General features: G+C 34.2%; 1 protein-coding gene across 5 annotated transcripts in view; it reads left to right on the top strand.

The window, feature by feature from the left end:
• The window catches only part of Ten-a (tenascin accessory), a 458,238-nt gene that overhangs the window by 386,861 nt on the left and 53,498 nt on the right, over nucleotides 1–17,879 (top strand). For all 5 annotated transcript variants that reach the window (XM_067778438.1, XM_067778436.1, XM_067778434.1 and 2 more), the window contains one exon: nucleotides 5,472–5,591. In XM_067778438.1, coding sequence (XP_067634539.1) covers nucleotides 5,472–5,591 — 120 coding nt within the window. The remainder of the gene's footprint in view (nucleotides 1–5,471; nucleotides 5,592–17,879) is intronic.

Genomic DNA, 17,879 nt, shown 5'->3' with positions numbered 1-17,879 from the left:
TTATAATGGGTGCAGGGAGTTCATTGATTGGCTACTTGGTTGCTTATGTGGTCTGTTGGTCAGGTTACAGAGGGTATCAGTAGGATAAGGGAAGACAGAAAATGTGTGCTCCGTATAAGCTTTGAAATCACCCCATTTAGCTTTATTAAAGGTAATGGTAGCTCAGAGGTTGATAAATCTGTTAATCGATATATAGTGATACATATGGGTTGGCGGTCAGTGTTAAAAAATGTGGAGTTTCAATGCAGTATATGAGAACTGCGCTAACGTTGGCTTTTCTGGCGGGCTTTGCAGATTTTCTGTGGTGCGGCTCTATCCAACGCGCTGAACGTCGCATCATCTATTTGTTCTGTTAGATCCTATCTCTTTCCATCGACTAGCAAGTAAAAATGCCAGCGGCTATAGTATACATCAAAGTCGCTGAGAGTTATCTGATTTACGTCCTTGTGTTACGCACCTATGTTAGGGCAATATCCACTTCGATATGTATGTACGCAGTTGTTAATAGTGAAAAATTATTCCTTGATTTAATAACATATTTTAACTTGACAAATTATTTTACTTTGGCAAATTACTCGATGTTTTCTTAAGGTAGTCGTGGTTTTTTTTTTTTTTGTCAGATGTATTTATAAGAACGCCTTCTATACATTTTCGTGGGGTATTTGTGTTTATTTAAATAATTGCATTAAATTCATTAATTAATTCTCTTTCTAAAAATCGTAATTATGCAAAATCACTTCACCGCATAAATATATAGGATGCAGTTAAAGAAAACTAAACAAAACTTCCTTGAGAAAACATTTGGCATAAATTCGTTGCTTTGACAACTACAAAAGTATCGAGTGACGCCTCTTAACAAATATATACTCTTTGCTACAAACAACAAAATATTAGTTCTCTACATTATATATATATATATATATATATATATATATATATATACAAACATACATACATACTGGGCATCTCACTAACAACATATGAGCTTATTGTGTTAATATTGTAGCATATGTTAAGGCGTATTACACATTTTTTAATGCAGTCAAGCGTTAGCGCTGAAATAACTATTTAGGTGTACTAGTGCATGAAAATGAGCAAGCTTTATTACGAAAATATAAGGGCTTATAAAGCCATGCATAAACACACATACGTACGCATAGGTATATATGTATGTACGTTGAATATCTCGATATTATATAAAGACATTCGAAGAAATCTCAAGTGATTGCCTGGCTCGTTCACGGTCACATCAGCTACTCGAACTAAAAGTGAATTGCAGACATGTTCATAGGAAAATGGGAAGAAGAAAATAGTTCGTTGTACTATTAGAAAAATTACACTGAACAACTCTAAGCGTCATAAATGAAATTATCCTGAAAAGGCGTCATGATTAAGCTTGAAAGAACACTGAATTTAATTTGATCAAAGCGAAAAACCTTGTGCTGGCCTAAGCTAAAAACTTACACTTTTGGGAAAATTGTGAGCACTTAAACTTTGCAAAGCATTCGACAAATCAAACATGCACTTAGGGTAGTCTACTACAACAAAATAATCTTCCGCAACAACGTTTGATGAAAACTGATAAGAGAACTATTGCGATCATTGCCACCGTCCACTGATTCACCGCTTGGCAACTAAAATGCGATGCAATAAGCACGTATGAGTTTTATAGGATTACACGCATTACACAATTAGTTTCATATATGAGTGAGCAATGATATATAGTATTGTTACGAATTTACTGCAATTCCCCTTATTTGCAACCTACTACTAACGCTCGAATCACTCAGCTGTTGAATAAATAACTCAGCTATTCAATAATGCAAAATTGCCTTTATTAAAGTGCTTCACAATAACACTTATACTTCACAACTTATAGCTTGCTTAATCAAAACTGATTGTCGTGCCTCTACTTTTGCGGCCTTTTATACTCTGTGATTTCTCGCTTGCATAACTCTAGGCTCTTCCAGAATTTACTCAGTTACTGCTATATAATTATAACTACAGATGCACGTGTATAACTTCTCATATGCGCGTGTATTTGCGAGCGACACTTCGACAATTATAATTGCATACTTTTGGGAGCATCTCAGATAAGATATCTGCATGTGTTTGTGCATCTCTTCTCCGCTGCGTGTACGTACATATGTGTAGACATAATGATTGATCTATTGATGTGCATACAAGTCACTGCTTAGCATCGGTTTAGAGATGATAGTATCCCTTAGTGTTGCTAATATTCGTCACAGTATTTTATTACAACAATGGGCGCTTTCAGCGAACACCATTTTTGGTGATACGTTGCATACATGTTCCTGTCAATTAAGTGATAGAATAAAATATGAGCGGTGAATTGACTTCCACATGAAGTAATTATTCTTAAATTTTAAGGAAAAGGATTTCTTGAATTTTTTTTTACACTTGACCATAATATTAAGAAGCAAAAATTTGATCCATGACCAACACTTCAAAATGTCAATGAAGTGCCAGATAGCCGAATAAAAACGTTGAGCGAATGTAGAGAAAAAAATGTCTGCTTAATCATTGGATGTAAAATTCCAACCGCTGAGTGAGCCCAATGTTTTCGTTCCAAGTTGCAAATGGAGCAAGAACTATGTTAGTCTAGGGTTGCAAGACCTACACCTGATGTTCGCCACTTTGCAGTCCCGCGTTCGGGTCCACGCCTTCCCCGCTTGGTCGGGCATGTGCACCTCTCGGCTTCTCTTTATCTCGTCCATGGCACGTCTATGGACAAGCTTCGAGGGATGCGCCCTTTTTAGCCAGTTCATCCTCTTTTTCATTCCCACCTATTTCCATATGTCCTAAGACCCAAAAAAGGTGTACGTTGCTCCCTGTCCCGATTCTTTGTAGGTATTACTTAAACTCTAAAACACTTTTTGATGCTGGGCTTTGCCAGATTATTGCCTTAATTGCTGATTGGCTGTCAATAAAAATATTGACGCGGCTCCAGGTTGGGCTTCCACGACCACTTACCATCTAGAATGGTTACTAGGTATTTTTTGCAAGGTTTCTCATTCAGGGTCACCCCTCCTAATCGAGACCTGGTCCAATTTGGGACCTTGTACCACTTGGTTAACAAAACCAAACCTGTCTTCTCTGCATTGGCTGCCAAATCAACATTAGGTGCCCAGGGATATACGTACCGAAGCGCCCGTTCCATAATAGAGCTAATCGCGGGAAGACACTTTCCACTTGTGACAATTTCAACGTCATCTGCCGGTTTTTGCTGATTTTCTTTACTCTTTCTCAAACGCATCCTTATAAGTTCTTATGCAGTTGATATTTAGATTAATGTTTTTGTTTTTATTTGTCTTGGTCATTATATTTTAACCTCTGTGTGCCAGTATTGCTTTGCTTTTATAAATAATTTGAAATAAAAAACCAATGAGTATGCCAATTTATGGCCTCAAAAAGCTTTAAGAAAATTAAATGATTCATTGCAGCTAAAAATTATCGGTGTGTTATCGACGAGATATAGACGAGCTATCGACTTGTATCGAAATGTTATAAATTTACCTTCAATAACAAAGGTTATCAATTTTTATCGACGAGTTATTGTTTCTATTTGATTAACTATAGAAAAAATTGTCGATTATATATGGAAATAATACCAATAGGCTATCGATTTACTAACGGAGAGTTATCAATTTATTACCGGCGTATCGATCGATCGATGTTTTATCAAAAAGTTATCGGCTTAATATAGACATTTACCCATAAATTATCGACAAATTATCCAAAAGTTATCGATTATTTTTGATAAGATATCAATTGTTTATCGAAAAGTTATCGATGTGTTATCAAAAGATAATCGGTTTGTTATAGATGCATCATCGAATCTTAATTTTCTTTTTATCTAATTTTTACCGAAGTTATCGATAATTTTTTTTAAGTTACATTTTTGTGTATATTTCATAATAATATATAAAGGAAACGGTTGTAAAAAGCGTCGGTATCATTCTAAAAATGCCAATTTGAATTGTTTTGAACTACAGAAGTTTAACGTACTTAACTTATACTGGTTTCACACAGACGGCTTATTGAATAATAAAGGCAGTTTTCTACATTAAGACGCTTATTGAGCTCAATCTTCCCTACAAAATTCGAATGTATTATTATTTCATTAGTAGCTAATCGAATGCCTACTGAAGTCAAAAGTACAATGCAACTCTGTTGGCAGCGTTCCGCTTCCGTTTCCGCTTCTTAGTTTTCAAAGCAAATGTCATTGTCTGCATGGCGGAACGATACAAGGTGGCCGCATCGAACAGCTGATTATAACCTTTTTTATTTGATTTGATACATCAACTACCGGCGCAGTACGATTTTGACATTTGTCCATCGAATTTACAAGTACATGGATTTTTTTTTGTTTGTAGGTATGTCACCATGCTCCCACCTTGTATCGTTCCGCCATGATTGTCTGTCTCATCCTTCATACTAATCGAGCAGTTACTTCTGTGTGAAAGCAAAAAATTTACGATTTCATTAGCAAGTGAAATGAGATCATTAAGTTTCTGTGTGAAAACAGTATTAGACTAGAAATAAACGGAACGTGTATCGGTACGAAACATGGAAAACTGAGCGACACGTAAACGGATGAACATACTTAAAAACTTTTCTCCGCATCAACGATCTTTCCATTTTAACGCTTTACAGGACTAGGGACCTACTTCTGCACATGAGATTTATCGCAAAACTTTAATTTATAGCTAAGAATACTTACTGTAAAAAACTAAAACTTTTTGCGCTGCATGTTGTTTTAAAATAAATAAAATTTTATTATGATTTCAAGAATTTATTTTACTGCGTCATTGGTTTGAATAATGCGGATGGCAATGAAATTTTATTTTATTGCCAGAGTTGGCGTAATTTAGACCATTGAGCAAGAAGTTTTGTAAATACGTTTTTCTTATTATTTATGTACAAAGTAATTAGAATCTAAGATCTATTTAGTAGTAAGAACACTCTTAGCATCGACTGAGTAGAAAAACTAATTTTTTTTTATTGAATAGTTTTTGGAATCTTCAAGCACTTAAAGATTTTTCAATATTCTCATCATAAAACCAAATTACTAAAATATTATTATTATGTAATTGTATGTATAAATTATCTCTCTTGGTATTAAATCACCTTTAAGGGTGAGCCATAAAAGTTTCACAATTGAGAAATGAATAACTATTTTAAAAACTCCTTATTATATCAACATACATATTTACGTATGCATACGAATCTGATTATCAACAACATCAGTCACAGCATTTAGCTTTAAACATATCAATTTTGTATTATAAAATAAAGAAATTCTACTTCTGTCACTTTATACTTTCGGTCACTACACTTTTCATAAGATTCATCTATTTGTGTAATTAACCTAACCAAATAATGTTTGTTTATTTTTATCCCTATATTAAATTCGCTTATCGTACGTACGCGTTGCTAATTGCTAATAGTCGGGTTTCGGTAATGCGTGGCCAGGTCATTACGCCGCAAGGATTGGGGATTGTTGGTATACGCGTTTCAGTAGACCGAGATTCGAGATTTGGATTTACGCTGACACGACAAGGTGGATGGTGAGTATCATATTTTCTGTAATCCAATTAAAATTTTAAGTATTTAAAGTATACATAATAAATATTTCGAGTATCTTACTTCCAATTAAGTAGATCGAGTTCAAAATTAATATTAAGCGAAAATTACGTATACGCCACGTACGCCATGCACATTGTATTGATTTCAAAAGCTTCGTTAAAATATTTGCTCAAACACATACTTTCATATACATACACACGTTCATACATTCATGTCTGTATATGTGCGTATGCAAATGCCTTCAATTCAAGGGTTTTTGGTAGGCTTCATTTCGTTGCCAATGGATATCTTCTAATTGGAAGCATTCAAACTTACGACACTCGTATATTAACATATTATTTTAACTTTCATACATAAATACAAGGCCAAGCCTCTACCTCGATATTTAATGGAAATTTTACCTTAATTCCAATATGAAAACTAAAGTCAATTTGCTGATTGTTGGTTTTTTCGTAGAAATTTCTTTTTATCAGAAATTAATTTAGACAGCTTTAGCATTTCGCGAACTAAGACGTAGAAAATAATGTTGTAGGTAAATTGATTGATTTCGAAAAACCCTAAATTAATGGTCTCATATCCCATTCCTAATAGTGATTATTGAAATCGAAGTTCACAGTTATCAGATTTTACACTAAATATCTAAAAAAAATGTGATTTTGCAAAGGCAAGAACTATGCTTATCGCCACAGAAATGTTTTTTATAAAATTTTAGTTTATCAACCTAAAAATGAATTAATTTCAATTTCAATTATTGACTCAGTTTTTCAAACTTAATACAGCTCAACTAGCTTGCAATTCTCTAATCTACCTAGTGTTTTATTTCCACTAGCTTGTATAGAAATTCAGCTTATTAAATAAAAAAATTTCAGTAGGGGAGGGGGGATTAGTGGCAAATTTTTGTTTTTCGATCCAGTCTTAAAAGCGGCTTCAACAGTTATTGTGGAATTTGATGCCCATTAGTACCAGAGACGTGAGAGCCTAACAAACTGTTCCCCAGATATCTTCGACTAATTTAGGAACAAGAGCCTGTTTACATGTCGCGTGTCAAGGGAAAACTAAAATAACCTTGATAGCCCTCACATAAAAAAATATTACTAAAGCACATTTTCTATGCTTAACATTTTTGTGCGAGCTCATTATAAAATATATTATGGATGAAATTAATTGATGGAGCTCCTCGAGATCTTCGGCATTCCGATATCAGCTTTATGTTTTCAACACATGAGTGCAACGCATTTAGTACAATGTGGCTGGACGCACATACAGCTGTTCCTATTCTCTGTCATAGGGTCCAAAAGATTTACCGCACCAAGTTTGAGTGAGCAGAAATAGATCCCTAAAACAGTTGCCTTGTCATTATTGAGCTAAGAACAATCTGTGAAAAGGTTCCATCAAGATACCTTATAGCAGATGCTGTCGATTACGTCATTCTCATATTATGGTAATGTACAAATTTTGGCTCCTAGTACGCATAGTTCGGATCACAGCCAAATTTATTCGTGATTGGTGTAGCCCAGCATTGAGTATCTTAGTCAAGGTGGAGACAAGAGCCGTCGTTTATGCAGAGCTCTGATCACCTCCAAACTTTTTGTAAATATTTGAGATTTGCCGATTTTGTAAGCAAAGCCACTTAAGCACAACACCATAGAATAGAATCGAGATCACACTGACCAATTTTGAAGCAGGAAGGCAATTACTTTTACAGTAGATCAACGTGATTGCTTCTATTTACTCCGTATGCTTGATTTACACTCCAGCTAAGTTCTCTTTCAAGAAAAACTACAAGATATTTGACATTTTCGCTATAGCACAGGCTTGCGCCATGATATTTTGTGGTATAATTTTCGGTATTTTGTTCCTTCATGTAAAGAAGCCTACTTCGGTTTTTTCTGGATTGAATTCAAGACATATATTTTGCTTATTTTGGGAATATGGTATTAAAATAGTTTTTACCTCCATGACTCGTAACAGCTGGCTAACCGTTATAATCCAAAATAGTGTGTTGATAAATACACAAGCACGGTAAAAGATAACAGCAAATCATGCAAGTGATCAGATTGGCGGTATCTACCAATTTTCTTTAAGGATGTATGAAAAGCAGCAAATATTTCTGCTTCTTCGTTCTTGTTTCAACGTTCAGACTCTGCAACTACTGCCCTCCGATTAGATTAATTCTAAAAATGTAATTTAATTAAACTGGCAATACAGTACTACTTTTTTAATTTTCAAAATTTGTTTCGAATAAAACAACGACTTTGGCTGTAGGGAAAGTAAGAAAATTTAGCAAATTTAAAAACTGAAACCAGCCCTGCAGGGCATAAGTACATACATATTTACCGACTTATCTTTGTTTATTATTAAACAAAGTATCACTTTTGCTAATTTAAGTTTGAGAAGTGTGAACTGCAGGTTTGGCACGTTTTGTGTTCGTATCCTACGCTGGCGAGGTCAAGGCTCCAGTTACTAAACTATTAAGCAGTAATTGAACTAGGTCCTCGAAAACTTCTACTATTTTCCAAGGAGATGGAGTTATTCTATAGTATAAGTCTCGGCTCTTAATTGGAGGTTTTTCGGCTAAGTCATCAAACAAGTTGTGGTAATACTATGGACACATTTAGTCTATGTGAAGTCTAAAATCTCAAAATGTGAAGCCTAAAGTCTAAAATCTCAAAAAAAAAACCTTTGGTGCTGGAAACCTAAAATAGCAGCAAACCTGTTATTATGTTTAATTTGAATCGGAACAACTGCAAGTCATAAATTTACTTTCTGTAAACATTTAAAATGTTATGACATGTGTTTTTGGACAGTTATGATATTTCTGTGGGTAGACACGACGAGTCTTACTCGGACAACTTCGACACGACACCTTTCGGCGTAGCGTATAATTTTCCTTTTTTATGTGAATTGCATGCACAGTTAGAAGCTTGGGGCTAAATCTGAAGCTTTTTTGCACTACATTTAAGACCAACCCAAATTTGTTTTAAAATTTAGGCTATCAGGCTTAAAATTGAAACCGAGCTCTGCGCATTCATTTTAATGACAGCGGTTAAATAAAAATATTTAACATTATTTGGTTGAGTCTTAAATGCAGTAAGTAAAGCTTTAGATTAAGCTCAAACTTTTAAGAATGTGAGTTTTATATTTCAATAATTTTTTGTCAAACTGATATACGCCTCCAAGTCGCAAATTTCAAAACTTCACAATTTACGGTTTAAATTGAATAACTTAACTTAACTTTTGTCAATCGCTCATGAAATGCTTCAGCCATCATTTAAATCTTTTATTGTTTGTACAATCGCTAGTAATTTATTTTTGGAACAAAATAAAGAAAAATTATATGGTTTGCAGGGTAGAGCTTTTATGGTCGTTTTAAATAAGTGCACTTTGTTGTTTTTGTGTTACTTTGACGCTTTTCAACGCTTACTGCGTCATCTTCACAAAGCTGTTTTATTTGAAAATATATCAAATTTATAAAAATTAACACTTTTTCCAACAATAAACATAAAAATTCAATCTTGACAATTATTACTTACATTGATTATTCAACTAATTATCACAGTATAAATACAATCAAAATGGTGGCCACCGTGGTGTGATGGTAGCGTGCTCCGCCTACCACACCGTATGCCCTGGGTTCGCACCCCGGAAAAAGCAACATCAAAATTTTAGAAATAAAGTTTTTAAATTAGAAGAAAATTTTTCTAAGCGGGGTCGCCCCTCGGCAGTGTTTGGCAAGCGCTCCGAGTGTATTTCTGCCATGAAAAGCTCCCAGTGAAAATTCATCTGCCTTGCAGATGCCGTTCGGAGTCGGCATAAAACATGTAGGTCCCGTCCGGCCAATTTGTAGGGAAAATCAAGAGGAGCACGACGCAAATTGGAAGAGAAGCTCGGCCTTAGATCTCTGCGGAGGTTATCGCGCCTTACATTTATTTATTTTAAATACAATCAAACATATTTACATAAGAATACAACAAAAAATACACCAGTTTATGAAGTTCAAAGAGGACGCCAACAATATAAGCAACATTTATACCTCAGTTGTATAAAGAGCCAAGAGACAATCGCAAATCATTGCTATTTAGTAATATGTAAATAGTGTAACGAATTTACTTGAAATTTCCCTTATTTGCAATCTTCTACTAAGGTTCGAATCACTAACTGTTGAATAAATACCTCCAATATTGAATAATGGAAAAATGGCCTTTATTAAGGTACTTCACAATAACACTTATAGCTTGCTTAATTAAATTTTTTTATTTTTTTTTGTTTTTAATTAAATCAAACCGATTGATAGCTTAAATGAAACTGAACTCTCACCTCCACTGTTGCCGCCCTTTTATACTGTCCGACCTCCTCGTTGCATATTTCTAGGCTTTTCTAATTCCTTGTTATAAATTTCTCAGCTACAACTACATTTGTATAATTTTTATAGCTTCTCTCATACCCCATGCGCGGCACTTCCACAATCACAATTGCATACCTTTGGGAGCATCTCAGATAAGATATCTGCATGTGTTTGTGCATCTCTTCTCCGCTGCGGGTACGTACATACGTGTAGACAAAATGATTAAATTATTGATGTGCATTCACGTCACTGCTTAGCATCGGCATAGAGATGGCAGTACCCCTTAATGTTGCTAACCTTCGTAACAATATGTTTGTTTGTATTTATACTGTGATATCATAATTAGTTAAATAATCAATGTAAGTATTAATTGTCAAGATTGAATTTTCATGTTTATTTTTGAAAAAAGTGGTTAATTTCTATATATTTTCAAATAAAACAGCTTCCTGAAGATGACGCAGTAAGCGTCGAAACGCGCCAAAACAACACAAAAACAACAACGTGCACTTATTTAAAACGACCATAAAAGCTCTACCCAGCAAACCATATAGCTTCAAATTGGTCTAAATGAAATCATAAATAAAAAATGTTTCTACTCTAAGTAAGTCTTCTGCTTTCACGTTAAACGAAAATATAAGCAATTCAGTAGTTTGAGTTATTCGATGCGATAATACACTCGCTCATTCATAAGTACTGTTATACTACAACGTGCACTTGCTTTAATCAAAATCACCTACAAGTCAATTCATTTTGTAAGGCTATTTTGACTTGCTATTTAAAATGTGATATTATTTTTTTCATTGTCTAAGTATTTTATATAACATACGCGTTGTCCTATAGATATTATTCTTTAACGGTTTGCCTTTATTGCGTTATAATTCTTCATTAGCTCAATGCCTTAATTCCTCACGTCCTCGGAATGCCGTATTATTTATTTATGTACGATACATTCCGTTTTGTCTTTTGCTCATTCTTATTATTATTATTGTCATTATTATCATTTCCTGTGTTTCTTTATAGTTTGTTCCTTGTTGCCATTGCTGCTGGTATTTTTAGTGTTTTTTTTTTTCTCTGCAATTTCGCGAAAGGTACACGCTCTTATGAAACTAAGTTAACTATATGACAACAACAACGGCGCAAAGAATGGGAAGTGAAAAACAGTTACAGCTCCAGCAAATATTAAAGTCATAACTCACCGTTACATAATGTTGGTAACGTTGGTGATAAGTTAAAAGTGTGATTTTGTAGACCATCGAAAGCACACCATGTTTTTGTTTGTCGCGTACTTGAAGAGTGTAGTGGAGTGGAGTTAATGCCTTCATCTTCCTTTGATCCCGTCATTGCAGTAGTTATAATGAAACCGACCTGTGGCGATGGTTCCATAATGCTCCTACAGCTCATCATTAAGGAACTTTTCTTTCCCAGAGTGAGATATGTGGATCTGATATAGAGACAACTAAGCTTCTAAATTACCTAATCAGTCCATGTGGTAAGGGCCACGTAATATGACAGCTGTTTCTTTTCTAGCTTCTGTAAACTTGTCTGCATCTTTCTTTCACCACTTCCTTTCTTACCTATAGGCAATACATTTTTTGTTTTCACGCCTTTTCTCATAATCACCAGCCACCGGAATGTCTTTACTCCAAAATTAGTCTCTATTGGCGGTTCCTATCCCACTTGCATGATATTATTATTTTGAAATCTACCATACAGTTAACAAAAGCAACGATACTCAATGTCTTCGGGCCGCTTGAGCACATATAATCATAGTAGTATACAGTCATCAAATGTTAGGCGAGCAGATAAGCTGATCTCGGACCTAGGCTTCTATTGAGATTTAGCGCCACAACAGAAATGTTAGGTTTGCACAAGGGGACGGAAATGGCTGGATGAGGCGACCCACGTGTATATCGCTAGTTCCAAATTAATGAAGGGGCTAGAGTATGCGGTATGCATTGTTGATTTGGAAATAAACAGATCCCACAATACTGTTCTACATTGTTCTTCTACATTCTGCATCTATATAAGGCACCCTAGCATATGGGAATATGTGGATGTGGTTAAGCGCATCTCTATCTTTTATCATAGGAATCCCGACAAGGTTGAGCGGAAACAAAAGATGGCATTAGTTGCACATTATCTACCAAGTTGAAAAGGAGTGGAACCAAAAACTTCAAGGTAGGTGGAAAGAGTGGACCGATGACTTTTGGTAGGACGCTGACTTTTGGCATTTTGCTTTTAAATCAGGCCTTCTCAGAGAGAGCAGAAGTGCAGTTTTCTGGAGGAAACGATCGAGCGCGTTAAATGCTCAAATCGAGCAACCGCCAGTCTAAGACTTGAGTTATAAGGAGTGACACTAAGACCAAATCGGGAAGCGGCGAATGGCATAGGTCCAGAAACGTTTAGTATTTTCCGAGGGAACAGGGTTATTTTATAACATGGGTCTTTGATTTTTATAGGGTGTTCCATTGCTGTCATCGAGCAAACTTCTGAAAATTCTATGGACACAATCAGTCCATGACGGCCAGTTCAACCTTTCACAGAATATGCGGTATCGAATACCTTGAAAATTTTTATTCAATTCTGATTTTAAGAATAAAATGATTAAAGTAAATATAAACACATACATGTAAAAGAAAAAAACTAAATTTTTTGATGATGCCATTACGCCAAATCCTGTTGGCCTCCATACAAATGATAAAGGAAAAGCTGTTTCTTCCATAGTCAAGGACGAAGTCTCGTACAATTTAATTTTAAAAAAATACGGTAACCAATCTAAGCTTTCGACCTAATATAAATCCTTTCTTTAAGTTTTGAGGTCAGCCGTGTATATACAATATGCAGAACTAAGACTTGAGATTGGCCTCCTGTGGGAAAGTTGAAGTATGCGTATTAACTTTCCTATAACATACGTAGGTTGAGGTCAACTTTAAAGTACTCTCGGACCCTTGAATATTGGTTAGGGACATTTCACTCTTCTTTGAGACAGAGTCATAATGGCATGCACACATACAAACACAATTTATTGCATACATAAATGCATGTATGAATAACAGTAATGTGTTGCGGTTGGGATTAAATTAAATTATTATTTCTATTTCATTTTATGCCACATTTTACTTGCTTTCATTGGCCATTTCGTAAATCCTAATAGCCAGTCTAAATCCGAATGTAAAGCTCTGCAGTTCGCAAAATCGTGTTTGTACATAAATAATGCAGAATTATTTGTTTCAAGCTACAATAATTTTCAGTTACTCTTCTAAAATATTACTAATGCAGAGATTTGGATTTCAAATATAAAATAACAACAAAATACGTTTACTTATTTGGATACCTCCATGTGTGATTATTAACTTCGAATACATACATACAATTTACCAATATGTTATTGATTTATTTTAAGCTCTCAAATAAGTATTATGACTTATTTATTTATTAAACTATTTAGAAAAAAATTATCTGGTAATCATGTGGAACTCAAATTTTAAAAGATAAAAGCATATCTAACCATATCCCGAAAATCTCCTAAAACTAGTTGTCTTTTTATACTCAGCGTATTTTGCACACAGAGTATATCAACTTTGATTGGATAATGGTTGGTTGTACAGGTATAAAGGAATCGAGATAGATATAGACTTCTATATATCAAAATCATCAGCATCGAAAAAAAATTTGATTGAGCCATGCCCGTCCGTCCGTTAGCACGATAACTTGAGTAAATATTGAGATATCTTGACCAAATTTGGTACACGAGCTTATCTGGAGGCAGAATAGATTGGTATTGAAAATGAGCGAAATCGGATGATAACTTTTTATATATATAACATTTTGGAAAACACAAAAAACCTGATTATTTAGTAAATGATACACCTAGAATGTTGAAATTTGACATGCGGCCTGATATTGAGACTCTTGATAAAAATTTGAACATTTTTTTCAAAATGGGCGTGGCACCGCCCACTTGTGATAAAATCAATTTTACAAATGTTATTAATCATAAATCAAAAATTGTTAAACCTATCGTAACAAAATTCGGCAGAGATTGCCTTTACTATAAGGAATGCTTTGAATAAAAATTAACGAAATCGGTTAAGAACGATGCCCAGTTTTATATAAAAGATTTTTAAAAGGGTCGTGAACGAATAAAATAAGCTATATCTTTGCAAAAATCAGCTTTATTTCATTTTCCAAGTGGATTTATAACAATAAATAGGAAAAACTGCAAATTAAAAAAAATGGGCGTGGCATCGCCCCTTTTACGACTAAGCAATTTTCTATGTTTCGGGAGCCATAACTTGAAGAAAAATTAACGGATCATAATAAAATTGGGTACACAAATTTTCCCTATAGCAGAAAATATTTCTAGTAAAAATGGACGGGATCGGTTCAAGACCACTGCAACTTAGATATAAAACAAGTTTGAAAGGGTCGTAGACTAGAATAATAAGCTATAACTTAGCAAAAAATAGTTTTGAATCAATGATATTTCACTTATAAAATCTTACTGTAAGAGGAAATGGGGAGACATTTTTCTTTTTAGCGAGAGGTGCCACGTGTTATGTAGAAAAGTAATTTATCTTAAATGAAGTGTGCAATTGAAGCTCACGCTGGGTATATAATGTTCGGTTACACCCGAACTTAGACACCTTACTTGTTTTTAAATATATAGTTATATATATATTTTCTTTCAAAGATGTGTACACTTGAGTTGCATATTTACGTATGTACTTAGGTCTATTATGGAAAATGCGTGTAGCGCAAATTGTGGAAATAATTGGGAAAGTCTGCTTAAATCTCATGACATATCAATCAAATCGAATTTAATTAAATTTGAAATAGCTAATATTTTAAGAAAGAGTTTGTGCCAAAATTAAAATAAGAATAAAAACTCTATTCGAACTAATGTCAATTGTTCCTTAACAAATTTTCGATTGCCTAGCGATATCGTGATTATTGAATTTTTTCTGGGAACTGCAACAACTGAGAGTGTCCCGATTATCTTGGTGTAGAACATATATACAACTGGAACACTAAAATAATAGGCAATTTTTACAAACTTTGTTAATTGAACTTTTCCCATTTTTATTGGCGATAATTTAAAAGATTGGAATCCTCTTGGACCTTCGGAAAAAAAATTATCGAAAATGAATACGAAATTTGAGAGAAATACGTTTAGCATATATTTTGTTAAACTGATTGGGCTACAAAAAAGTGCCCCATTATATATAATAATATAAATATAGTTTAAAAAACTAAAAAACATCCAAATATGGTGTCGTTTTAGTATCTATAATCTACTTAGATATTTGGCGTTGATAGCACCTAGCACCGTAGCACAGAGATTCGTGTCTCCGCTATGAAGAACAACTCGTTTTGTAGCGAGTTATGTTACCACTGCCGCGAGTCTTCAATAACTGCCGTTAAATGGGTCTAACTCTCCTTGTCACGCCTAGCCTTGAGAGTTACAAACAAGCATACGTGCAAGTGAAGCTAATAGAAGCGTGTTCGAAAATTACATAATTTTTTTTTTTTTTTTTTGTAATTTTCTTATTTTTTCGACAACGTTTTGAGACTGGTTTGCTTAGCTTCAATTACAAAACTCATAAGGGGAGTTCAGGAGTTTGTGTAAATGGTCTAACATCATTGTATTTGTAAACTGGAGTATTATTACACAAAACGCCAAAAAATTATACAGCTATTCATTTGCTACGTCGTGGCAAATACGCAACATCAAAAATCGTAGTTTTTTTTTTCAATTTTGAATAGCATATTAACAACTGTCAAAACAAAAAAAAGTATGCAAAGAAAAAATATAAAACGAAAAAAATTGTTCACGATCCGTAGCTTTCATTTGCTCTAGCAACGTTTCCAACACCAAATACACAAAATTTTGAACTCTCTTATAGAAGTGCTTTCTTTAATTTTTGAAAATAAAAGAAAGATGAATTTCATCTTGATGAAAACTGCCACTGCTGTTTTCGCAATCGCCGCTGTATATAAAGACCGAAAACTGTTTTTCAATCTTTGCAGATACATAATTGGAAGGGCCTGCAAGTCAGATGAATTCTTACTGAGATGCTATTCGCCAGAGCAATTTTTGTTCAACTCACTACTAAGGAGCGACCACGTGGTGTGATTGTAGCGTGCGCCCCCTACCACACCGAAGATCCTGGGTTCACGACCCGGGTACAGCAACATTAAAATTTTGGAAACAAATTTTTTCAACTGGAAGAACATTTTTCTAAGCAGCAGTGTTTGGCAAGCACTCCGAGTGTATTTCTGCCATGAAAGGCTTCTCAGTGAAAAGTTATCTGCTTGCAGATGCCGTTCGGGTTGGCATAAAACTAGTAGCTACCGTCCCACTAATTTGTAGGAAAAATTAAAAGGAGCACGACGCAAATTGGAAGAGAATTATTGATTTTTTTTTTCCAGGGATTTCGATATAGAACACTTGATATTTCCTTTATCACTGCGGCCGGTTTGAGAAAGCTTTATGCCTGCATTAATCTAACAGCGAAAGCGCTTTGTTAAAGGAACTTGGGGCAGGGATTGGTCTTAGCTTTTATTTTGAAACATCACAACGAGCATTCTATGACAATAGATAAAGGGCACATTTAAGCAATTGAAATCTGATATTTCTGTGCCCTGTTTTTGAGTATGCAGGAGAATCTTTTTGATAGATGGAGACAAAATTACCTCTTTCAATATCAGCGTTGATTTTTAGCCAGAGGCATTCAAGTTTTTAAGGAACTGTTAGCAAAACATCGATTTATTGAACGTTCTTTAACGTTTTATCTTCCCCCAAAATTTTTGGATCATCATCGTTTTTTGTAGAAAATGCTACATAATTTCAAATTGGATTTTGTAAGCGTCAATTGGGTTTGGAATTGTCAACTAGATTCTCAAAAGCATCAGTTAGAACTTAGAATTGCCAGTTGTATTTTAGAAAGAGTAATTTGGATTTTGGAAAAATCCAAATGGATTTTAGGAAAGGAAAAAATTAAATTCACACTATCTTAAATCCAATTTGCATTTTATCAAAACCAACTGCCTGTTCTTCAATATTTCAATTTAATTTTAAAAACGCAAATGGTATTTTAGGATCAATTGGACTTCAGAAAGGGTAAATTTGGTATTTTAAAAAAATCATAATGGCGTTATTTTAAATCCAATAGATAGGTCGAAAGTCCAATTGACGCCTTCGAAAATCCATCTAAATATGGTGTAGTTACGTGCCTATTGTTGGCAAAACTTTTACAGAACGTTGAAAATCAGACCAGTAAATCTGGTTGCCCTCCGACGTCATGGAATAACATATGGTAGATGGAACTCACATTGGCCTCGATATTTTGTTAATTACTGTTTTGTTGCTTAAAATTGATAGAATAATCCTGCGAAAATTAATGAGTTGTCAGAATTGTATATTTCGGGCTCATCAGCTTCCATTATTTGGGTTAATTGCAAGTAAAGCTTTCAAGCTATACAACAAAAACAACACAAAACAAGTTTTTCTGTAGCTATTTATGTTGCTTTTGTTATAACAGTCGGTGGTGCTACTGCAACATTTAAAACAAACTTCATCTTAATATTAATGAAAGCACTAAATGCAAATGTTTATGTGTATTTGTGCGTAAATACGCATGTATGCGTACATAGTTCTGCCAAAGTTTACGGCATACGAATTTTTTTTCTTATTTAATTGACAACAAAGTTTAAAATTATTACAAGATTTCTCAAAAAAAGCGAAGTTTTAGCGGGAGAAAATAGCTTATTTCTATTTTACTCTATTTTTTATCAATTATTATGAGAGGTTACAATGAAAGAGAGCAGTAAGGAAATAATAATTAAAATTTAATTAAAACTAAAATTTAGCTTAATAATGTAATATTATATAAGTACAATTAAAAATATAGTGTAGAACGTA

This window comes from Eurosta solidaginis, chromosome 4, assembly GCF_040869045.1.
Source record: "Eurosta solidaginis isolate ZX-2024a chromosome 4, ASM4086904v1, whole genome shotgun sequence".
Classification (NCBI taxonomy): domain Eukaryota; kingdom Metazoa; phylum Arthropoda; class Insecta; order Diptera; family Tephritidae; genus Eurosta; species Eurosta solidaginis.
Note: the sequence above shows the minus strand (reverse complement) of the source record. Positions and strands in the feature narration are given on the sequence as shown.